This window comes from Nematolebias whitei, chromosome 19, assembly GCF_014905685.2.
Source record: "Nematolebias whitei isolate Nwh7 chromosome 19, NemWhi1, whole genome shotgun sequence".
Classification (NCBI taxonomy): Eukaryota; Metazoa; Chordata; class Actinopteri; order Cyprinodontiformes; family Rivulidae; genus Nematolebias; species Nematolebias whitei.
In genome coordinates this window covers 25350577-25361845 of record NC_056516.1, presented here as the reverse complement: position 1 = coordinate 25361845, position 11269 = coordinate 25350577, and the positions used below count along the sequence as shown (strand labels likewise).

At 37.0% G+C, this 11269-nt stretch overlaps 1 protein-coding gene across 1 annotated transcript in view; it reads left to right on the top strand.

The window, feature by feature from the left end:
- Nucleotides 1-11269, top strand: part of necab1 (N-terminal EF-hand calcium binding protein 1) — a 43099-nt gene that overhangs the window by 18888 nt on the left and 12942 nt on the right. Inside the window, exons 7-8 of the mRNA XM_037692766.1 lie at nucleotides 7272-7393; nucleotides 9544-9620. Of these exons, the coding sequence (XP_037548694.1) occupies nucleotides 7272-7393; nucleotides 9544-9620 (199 nt within the window). The remainder of the gene's footprint in view (nucleotides 1-7271; nucleotides 7394-9543; nucleotides 9621-11269) is intronic.

The window sequence follows — 11269 nt, the reverse complement described above, 5'->3', positions numbered from 1 at the left end:
ATATATATATATATTCTAAACTATATTTCTAAACTCTAAACGCTCTAAAAGAGCACAGATGATTTCAGCTCTCTGCCTCTGGCTGCTCTCTGCCAGCGCACTTGGCCACGCCCACTTCTCCGCTGCAGTGCGGAGATATGACACTCTGCAGGAGGAAGTTTCTCCTTCAGATGTGGACTGCACACACGATGCAGGAAGTGCGAAATAATTTATTTTAAATAAAAATTCCATGCTGGTCGTGGGACTCATCCATCAATCAGCCAATTGTGTGTCATGTCCAATCTTATTTTGAATATCCGCGATAGAGCGAGTCCGCGATAAATGAGTCGCGAAGTAGCGAGGGACTACTGTACTTTAATGTGTGTAATGTTTAAAGTTGCTTGCTTGTAGTGCAGCAAAATATCAGCACTGGTGATTTTAAGACTGTTTTCAAGCGCTTGATTTACTACAGTAGCCTGGAAAGGACAAACCAAACAAATGTTTTGCAGGTAGTTATCACCATTATTATTCTCCTCCCATGCTTTTTTATTTATTCATAAGGAGGTCGAGATGGTGTAGAGGCAGGGCAGCCGACTCAGGACCCAAAAGTCCCAGGCTCAATCCCCATTGCGCACCTTGTGGCGTCTCTGAGCAGGACACCCCATCCCCAATTGCTCCCCGGGCACCCCCCAATAGCTGCCCACTGCGCTACCTGGGGGTGGATGGGTTAAATGTAGAGAGCCAATTTTGCCATTGTATGGAAACATACAATGACAACACATTCTTATTATCATTTTATCGTTATTTATTTGGCTTAAATATTAAGTTTTACTTCGAGCTGTCACTGCATCTCACTCTTTCTCCTTTTCCAATTAAATTTTCAAAGTTTTGAAACGATTTTCCAAAATAAAATAAATAAAAAAATGCACCTGGATTTCAAATAGTAAATGTATATAAGTTGTGTTTTGCTTGCAGTAAAGTGCTGCTTGATTGAAAGGCCTACAATCTGACAGAGTAAAGTTTTACTGACATATCGTGGCTGTTCTCTCAAGTTTTTCAGGAGTCCAGCTTCTTTCATGCTGCGTCTGTTTATAAAGATTGTTAGAGGAGTTATCTACGTTGTCATTCTTAAGAGACTCGAAGATTTTCCTGTTAGTTAAAAACAGTTCATCTTTATCTACGTTTTATAGCTTAACGCTGACATGCGGGTGATTCAAGATGTCCGCCGCAACCAACCGATTTAAAAAATCACAAAAACGACTATTTATCTTTCACTTTAAAAAATATAGAGCTACGAGTTGGTGTGGTAGTAGCTGAGAGTCGTCTGTAACACATGCTCCGAGTGTGATATCTCATGATGGATGGTGCACAATGCTGTTTTTCAAGATTTGAAATAAAAAGCGGCACTTTAAATTGATTTTAATCTAAAGCTCCAACATGAAAGTTCATCATAGTAAAATACTGAATAAATTAAGAACTAAAATGATGGTTTCGTCTTTTTCTGTGTCGAGATGAGTGTTAAAGAGGAATAAAAGACAAAGTTTTACATGTAGAAAATGAAAACAGTCTTTTAAGGCTGAACTGATTGAATTGTTCAAACATTTAATACGCCAAACACATTGTTGTGGTTTCCTCTCAATTATCCTACAATAACCCATTTTCTGGATTCATCAAAACACTAATGCTAAAAAAAAATAGTTTTCTTCACTAACCGTTAAATGAAATGAACTTAAAAGGCCATGAATAAATGATGCCATTATTTGGTCCTGATCAGATTAATAGCATATTCATAAATGCAGGGAGCGATAATGAACCCTTCTCTGGCTCTGCGAGGAGAGCGCGGCACTGATGAGGCTTTTATTCTCACAGGGTTCTGTAGCCCGTCTGCATGCTGCACTTCATCAGTCTGGGTCTGTGCTCAGATCTCCAACGGTCCCCCGGTGCGCTCGGGTCTTTAACGAAGCAGAATGACTCACCCAACGAATGCACACATGCACAGGTTTTCTGACACGGACTGTAAGAACAAACATTTGCCCTGCAGGTAACGTCTGAGTTTATTTGCAGCGCCGCGTATTTTTATGACGGGGAATGACGCACAGACTTTTCTGCGTCTCGACACCTGTCTGGGTTTAAACGAGCGAGCTGGAAGTTGCTGTTAGAAAGAAAGAAATCAGTTTTCAACCTCAGTGTTTTCAGTTTTTTATTTTATTTTACGTTTGCTCCCCAGTCTTTGCTGGAGAAGGAAATTAATGAGAAAACGGCATCACTAACTCTAGCTGAATGGATCATTAATGCTGAAATAATGGTGAAACCAGCTGATCTAGATGAGCTTTCCTAAATAATTATTTTTATTGCACCAGCTCGGTTCATTAGTGGGTAATAGAAAAAGTGCTCTTTGTTTATATGGGTGAACATGTTTCTTTAATTTTGGGATAAAAATGCTCAACTGGTAGATTTAATATTTTTAACTTTTCAAAACTGATAATGTATCAAACTTTAGTGGCGACAGAAATATTTACAGTAAACTGAACTACTTAAATTCAAATTCGTATATATTTTTAATATTATTTTTATGTGCTGTCAACACAATAAATGATTTCTGCACATTTTAAAAGAAACCCAAATGTAAGCACCATTTATAGTGAAATATAGTTTAAGTAATATTTGATTTTGAAGCATATTTATGTTTGTTTAATTAGAGTTTGGTTTGAGTTACTTCATTAGCCTACTAGGCTTCCGTAGTTTCAGACAGGAAGTTTGACATTATGGTAAAATGTGTAGTTGAAATCTAAGATGGATGTAAAAAAAAAAAAAGAAGAAGAAAGGAGCCTGAGTGACACGGTTGTTTTATCGTTAGTGTTGAAAACAAGCCGTCTCCACGTTAAAGCAGTCTCCTCTCCTTTGTTCATGATTTAAGATTGTTAGAAGATATTAATCTGAAGAGAAAGAAAAAGAAAACTTTGATCTTAACAATCCTACACAAATTAAAACTCACAGTTTCGAAGTTGTTTTTGTTTGATGCGGGTTGCACACGTTCTCTATTTTGTCACGGTTTACGGAGGCGTTTGGAGCCAAAGATACAGACTAACATAAGGAACTCAAACTTTGTTTCATTAAAAACGAATGGCGTGGCAGCAAAATGTACAAACTGAGGCGTGGCACAAGGAGGCACTGGGAAACCCAGACATGGCATGAGTAATGCATAATGCTCAATTGAGGAAGGAGTGAACACTGAAAGGTTATATGGACAGGGGCGGATGAACAGAGACACCTGGGAAAAATGAGAACAAGGAACAGGTGAAAGTGGGCGGGGCATGAGGTGAAAGAGCAAAACTGAATGAATGAAAAATGGCTAAGAGGGACAGAACAGAACACAGAAAACCTTACATAATAAACAAAAAGGAAAATAAAACCAACAATAAACACAAATGACTATCAAAAATAAACAAAAAAATACATCCTGACATGTTTTGTTAGCATTATCCTTACGTTAGCATGTATTTGTAAGGAAGCAGTTTAAAGTGTGTCTCACTCCATGAGTGGTAATAATCATCAGTAATCATTAGATTACATCTAAAGTTAACTGAATTCAAGATGGCTGCCTCAGCCATTTGATCTTAAAACATATAAAAGTCTATAACTTGGTTTAACAGATACTGACCTAAAATTTGGTGTAGTTGTAGCTTAGAGTGATCCCCAAACATTTTCCGAGCACTAATTCTGAGCAGAGTCAACTTTATTTGTCTGTCAGGAAAATATCTTATGATTTCCTGGGTGAATTTCAATGAAACTTTTAGGAAATAGTCACTAAAAGTGCATCTACAAGGGATTAACCTTTGGAATCAATCAAATTCAAGATGGCCGTCACAGCTAAAAGACGTCAGCAACGCAAAAATGGCTCTAACTCAGTCAGTTTTGCAGATAAAGAGCTGAAATATGGTGTGATGGTAGCTGAGAGTCATCAACACAAACTCTGAATGTAACATTTGGTGAGATCACATTTAAAGTTATTTTCAAGGCTTGACTGAAATGTGTACAACTCCGTCATTTCTCAGCATAAGATGAGCTAAAGCTGTGGCATGAACGACAGGCAATACATCAACAATGATGGGCTTTAATAATGTTGATTTAACCAAATGCACAAAGCTGATTGTATATGTGAGTTTTCAGATGCTGTTAGCTTCTGATGACAGCTCAGTCACTTTCTAATAAAGAACAGCCTCAAAACATCTAGGTGAACAACTATATTCTAGTCCTCGTTTCCCTTCTGCTATTTTTACCCCTAAACTTTATTCTCCAGCTTTTAACCTCATTTCCTCCTCTTTAAGTTGACAGTTTTAGCTGATAATATGACTCAGTGGGTGTGCATGAAATCCTCCCTCTCCATAGATCCTGCAGTTTGTGAATATTTTACGCTGCATTTCTGCCAGGCTGAGGATGGAACATTAAGAATAAATGCTCCTATAAGTAGTGTCACATGCCACAGCCACTCACCTCTTAACAAAAACTAATAATATTCAGAAATAAGCTAATTTTTATTGTAGCGCTGCAAGCTCTTCACATTTAGTTTGTTTTTTCTTCATTTCATTATGTTTGAGTTGAACAATAAAAACAACCTCTCGTTTAAAACCTTGATCATCCTTAAATATCATTTAAATGAATAGTCGGATCTTTTAAAGTGTGGTTCTATTGAAAAGTTATGAACAATCAGTATCTCACCTGTCGTGTGTTTGTCTTTGAAGTTCCTCAGTTTGGAGAGAAATGAAGTTTAATTCTGACTGGGCTGATGAGCTAACAGCTAGTTTGAGCAGGGATAAGAGAAAATTTGATTTGTTATCTTAAAACAACTCGATCCTAACAGTTAAAGAGAGGCTCATGCTCACACTTTTGCATTTTTACATATATGTTGTGTTTTTGTATTTTATAGGCATTTCAGCAAAAATACTATATTTTTTTAAGATGTGAACCTTACTGCAGCTGCAACTTTTTGTGTTTGCAAATGAGCTGAGAATTTTGTGTAAATAACCCTGCAACAGGTAAGATGCTGATTGTTCATGATATTTTCACAGGAGTCCACTTTAAAAGTTCTGAGTTAAAAAAGTTAAACTCTGCTGAACTCATCTGTTGTTGTTGTTGTTGTTGTTGTTTTAGATCATTTCAGAGCAGCATTCCTTCTTGACAGATTTTCACCTTTATGACGACGTTCCTGTCGGTTCTAATATAGATTCTTCACATTGCAGCAAATTGTCTTCACTCAGTATAAATTTGACAGCAAAAGTTTTTTTATGTATAAATAATTTACTTTGTGAGGGGCTGAAGAATACTTCTGAAATGTGATGCGTTTGGTGACGTTTTGTTTAAATCAGAGCAATCTGTTGTTTGTTTCACGAGCTGTTAGATGCTCCATCCTGTTTTGTTTGTTTGCATCGGTTTCCCAGTCGTTGTTGCCTCTGTGCTAACTTTTTATTACGATGGAAGGTGGGCAATTATATAATCGCCTTTGTGTGCATTTCTTCATTTGTCTGTCTGTTAGCAAAATAACATCTGGCAGCACGACACTTTTGCCTCACAGCAAGAAGGTCGTGGGTTCAATCCCCGCTTAGACCTGGGGTCTTTCTGTGTGAAGTTTGCATGTTCTTCTCGTGCTTGCCTGGGTTTTCTCCACGTACTCCGGTTTCCTCCCACAGACCAAAAACATGCATGTTATGCTGCTTTCAGGCCCAGGCCTCCCTTGCAAAATAGATCTGTGATCTCAATGGGATTTGCCTGGTTAAATAAAAGTTAATAATAAATCTGATTAATTTTTGGAGCAGTCTTGATACAAGATGGCTACCACAGCTAATGAACCTTTGCAAACACAAAAATGGCTATAGCTTAATCAATTTTACTTAACCAGAGTTAACATTAGGTATGGGGGTAGCTGTGGAGTTTAGATCCTTACGTTGCTGGTTTGAATCCGGCTCGAAGGACCAAACTGTTGAGTAAAAATGTCTTTTCATCTACTTACTTAACAAGAGTCACGCATGAAGACAGGAGGGTTTTTTTACTCAGTTTACTTGCAAGGGCAGATGTTCACACAGGCTTACAAAGATGTTTAATGGAAGCCCCAGTCGCGAAGATCAGCCACGAGCAGTGTACAGGAAGTGTTTTTATACATGCTTATGAGCACGATGACCTCAGCCTCTTAGACTCAGAGACGTCAGGTGCCTGCAGGTTCTTCTCTGAGAGAGAAAAAGAACTTTCTGACCTCACACACATGGTTCAACATTAATTTAACATTAGCAGTGATAAGCATCCATAAACCTTTACCTGAATCCCCCTGACAAGTGATTCCCAACATATACTCTGATCACCGACTTATATGTTTCGTAAGATTTTTATTTATAACACCAACAAAGTTTCAATAAAAATATGTTTCTGGAGTCTATTTTTTAAAACAGGTATGTACTTTTTTAAAAGAAACAATTGTGTTTATTTAAATATTTGACATGTTATGTTCTTTTTTTTTTTTTTGCTTTAAAAGCATTTCACTCAAGTTATAACTGTATTATACACGCTGTCCCAACCACTTGTGAACATGCATTAACCTCAGAAAGTACTAAAAACACATATAAACATACAAAGACTTTAAAAAAATGCTACAAATATTCCTCCTAAACACACACATTCAAGTGTTCCCCTCAGAATCCCTGCAGTCTTTAACAATAATAAAAAAATAAAAAACAGGACTGACTAATTTGACAGCAGCAGGATAAATCTCAGGTGATGTCACCCTGTAGGAATGTGCACCTTGTCACTGACTTTAGCTTCAATGTCAGCTCGGCACAACATACAAATATAGCAGAAGTCAGGACAACTCCGGGGCTTTAATAAATTTATTCTCAGCTGAAACAAATCCTGCGATCTAGAGCTCTGTCAGCCGGGTGCTGTCTCCCACTGTGAGAGGAAACCTGTGATGACAGGAACACCACATGTACTGTAACATGATTACACACGGTCCAACACACATCTATAACTCACTGTGTGCCATGGAAAATAAAATATAAATTAAAGAACTAGTACTTGTTTAAGTCAGCTATTGTTAGAGTTTTTGACTAAGATCATTTTACGTTTCGTTGTAGTTAGTTTAGTCAAGCAGCACGTGTTATGTGTGATGTCATGGCATATTGCAAAAACATTAGGACAACAGGACAAGTGACACAGCAGGAGGTATTGAAATGATTTTTCTTTTTGTTTAACGAATAATAACATTTTGTGATGTTAAAGCAATAATCGATCTGTTCTGACTTCAGACAGGGCCCCTTGAAGCCTGAAGTTTTGTCCATCCAGCTGTCAGGTCGTCGCTCCAATCGGAGGCTTCAGAGGAACAACAGCCTCTCTCCCAACAACCCCCTCATCAGTCTCATCAGCTCAGGTGGGGTTTTAGTTTGTTTTGTTTGTGTCTAATGCGCACTTTAAATAGCTCACTGTGTCGTTGCTGTTGGCCAAGAAACAAACTGCAGAGCTACAGAGAGCATCCCACTGCAGGTCAGAAAGCGCAGCGCAGGAGGTGATGGAGAGGCAGAAGATGAGGATGCGTTGCTCCATGTATTTTTAACATTATCCATATTTAACAGAAAATGGCAACCGTAACCAGTAGACACTGACATCTAGTTCAATGTTATAGAACTGGATCCGTATGTTTGATTCGGAAGAGCATTAATGCCAGATGCCACAGTTGCAAAGCACCATACTAATCTTTAATTAATCTTGATAGTAAAGTCAGACACCCCAGTCCTAAATTAATTCATAGCTAGTTCCTGTAGCTATAGTAGAATACCAACCGTTGATAAATGTGAAATCAAAGATCAAATTTAAGAATAATTTTTAATTAAAGAAATTGCATTTCCTGTAAAAATAAAGTGTGAATGCTTATTGCTGAAGAACTTGCTGAAAAACAGCTGAAAATAGCTAAAAACGTGCTGAAATTTAGCTGAAATGGAAGAACAAGCCCTAAGTTAGCAGAAGAAAGCAGAAAGAACACATATTTTCTGAATAAGGTTCTAATAAGCATAAATTAGAACAAAAATTAGGAAATTAGCTATAAAAAGCTGAAATTAGCAACAAAAAAAGCAGAAAAGTAGCTGAAAAGGCAGAAAGAAGCTTAAACTACCAGAAGGAAGTGGAATTAGCTGAAATGAGCTCAAAAATGTGGAATTAGCTGAAAAAGCTCAATTTAGCACCAAAACAGCTAAATTGTAGCTGAAATAGCAGAAAAGGCTGAACCTAGCAGAAAAAAGAGGAAAGGCGCATAACAAGATGAAATTAGCTGAAATAAGTTAATTAGGCTGAATTACCACAAAAAAAACTTGAATTTATCTGAAAACAACCAAATTAGCTAAAAAAAAAAAGCTTTAAAAAGGTAGCAGAAAAGATAGAACAAGCTTAAATTAAATTAGGATAAGAAATCAGAAATAACACGTTTTCCCATTTAGGCTGAAAGAAGCAGAAAAGACCACAAAAAAGTGGAAATTTTATGAATAAAGCTGTAATTAGCAAAAAAAAATAACGAGACGTAGCTAAAAAAAAAAGCAAAAATAAGCTGAAATTACAAGATGGAAGTTGAGAGAGCACATTTTTGCTGAATTAGGCTGAAAAAAGTTGAAATGAGTGCAAAAAAAGTGTGTAATTAGCTGAAAAAGCTTAAATTAGCATAAAAACAGCTAAATAGATGAAATAGTAGAAAAAGTTGAAACTTGCAGAAATAAGCTGAAATTAGCAGAAAGAAATTAGAAGCACGAGATTGTTGTACTCAGCAGAAAGAATCTGAAAGGAGCAAAATACAGCTGAAATTAGCTGAAAAAAATGCTTAAATTTGCACAAGGAAGCTGAAAGAAGCTGAACCAGAACAAATTGTGAAAGGAGCAGTAAAAGGTTGTAAACAGATCTAAAGATGTGAAGGATGTAAAATGAGCTCAATTCATTTTCTATGAGGAAAAAAAATGCAGAAAAGGCTAAATGTTTCAAGAAGCTAAAATTACACCAATACCAAAACTCACAGCAGGATTGTCCTGAAAGAGCTGAACATTTTGATTTATGATTTGTTGAAATAGCTTGAATAGTGCGGGATGAGATTTGCTCCAAAAAGCATACGGAAGAAAAATGGATCACAATAGAGTGAATGCTTCATAAACATTCACACAGTGATTTTTAGTTGGATAAGGAAGTCATGATTAAAGAACCAGAAGTAGGCATGAATATATCTAGACCACAATGCATTGCAAAATACCGACTTTCTATTGCTTCTCTGATACAACACCAGCTGTGACTACCAGAAGGTCCGTGAACCAAATGCAGAACAAACTGATTTCAGGGCTCAAAGCTTTTCTATTGATTGGCAGGCCTGGTCCCAGTGTGACATGAAAGACTGCGCACACACTGCCCCCACTTATAGTAGAGAAATTGATGGAGGAACATATTTTTAAAAGTCAATATTTGTGGCGTCTTTCATCTGCTCACATTTGTTGTGTACTTTTTCCAACTAAAATGCAGTATCCTCTTTGCTTTTTTCTTTCTTCACTCCAGGTGTTTACGATGAAGACTGTCAGTGGACGATCCAGGTCAACAGGCTGCAGAAGCTTATAGACCGTCTGGAACAAAAGGTTACCTCACCTTTTTTTATTTCTGTTCCAAATAGTTTTATCTCCAGCTTCCTCAGTTTTTTTGTTTTCTCTCACTGTCTGAGCCATCTTGTCTTTACGTTCTTCTTTAGGAGATATCATCTTAACACACTCACACAGCTGCTGCCGGTTGAAAAAAGCAACCTGTTGTAAACTGAGATGTGAAAGGCATAAATTAACCTGCTAAACCAGAATATCTGTTTGTGGGTCAGCAATATTTATTAAGGATAACATAACACATTAAAACTCATGTCTCATAAGAGCAAGAACATGATTATTTATAGCCTTATTATACCACAGGTTACCAGTTTGATTTTTAAAGTACTTATCAGTTTAGGGTCAGGTTTTTGTAAGTGCACTGGGTGTTGAACCATGGCCTTTTTGCCCGGGAAAATTTAGTGACAAGTGACTGCGTTTCAAATTTGAACACTGTTGTAAAAAATAAAAATCCCTATATTAATTTTCTGCTTAATTAATTGCTATATGGATAAACTTTAAACAGTCTTAAATACATTTAGCTTCCCTTTAAAAGCAAGAGCTGATGGGCTTTCTAAAGTTATTTTGTGCTACAATGCTAACACTAGCCTGTACATGAACAGCAGCAACAAGTGGAGTTTTTGTGTCTTGTTTTGTTTTTAAAAATCTTTTTTTTTTACCTCCTCTGTAAGAATGCTGCATTTTTCAGTACACAAAAAAAACCCTCTTTATTTTGCAATCATTGCTGGAAGAATTTGAACCTTGTCAGGGAGACCCTGATGGAGTTGTAGTCCATCACCTTAACCACTCAGCCACAACAAACTTCTGCTTATTTTTGGCTGATAAGTTAAATTTTTAATGTGCAAATTGTTATCAGTGTAGCCAGATTGGGCGGTTTTCATTTTGATTTTATGGGTAAAAATTGCTTTGGGCGGGCAGGTGGGGATAATTTGGCCGGACTTGGAGTCAGATCGGCGGTTTTTGACTTAACCTATTAAACACATTTCAAACAATCATTCATCATTATTTCAGAGCAAAGCTCTCCTGACCTTTCTCTGCCAGGGCATTCACAGCAGAGTACTGGTGAGGCAGTTGATAGACACCTCATTGAATGGGCTGACCCGTTACAGTAGTACTTGGAGCGGCCGCCATATTGGATGTGGCTGAACTACTGGTCAACTGATATAAGGAAGTGGACTGAACTTCATAAAGCACCGTTCTACAAAGTGTTTTATGTTAATACCCGTCATTCAAACACACCAATATATATGGAAAACAAACAGGCACCAAAGACAACATTTATAACTTTTAAAGTGATTATTAAAAATGTTACTCCTTAAATGTTTAGGTTAAAGGTAAGCACTAAACCAACATATGTATTATTTTGAGTGTTTACAACTACTAATGTGTGTAACACGATGACTGTGGTGATAAATATAGAAAAATTCATATTGAACATTTAATCTGTGTCTATAAATACCGGATCCTGAAATGTGACGTGTGGATTTTCTGAATAAAGAGAACTAACATTCACATTTAACTGATTTTGATTAATCTCATCTATGAACAAATAAACATCAATATATCTTTATAGGGGGCACGGGGTATTGTGTGTGTGTGTGTGTGTGTGTGTGTGTGTGTGTGTGTGTGTGTGT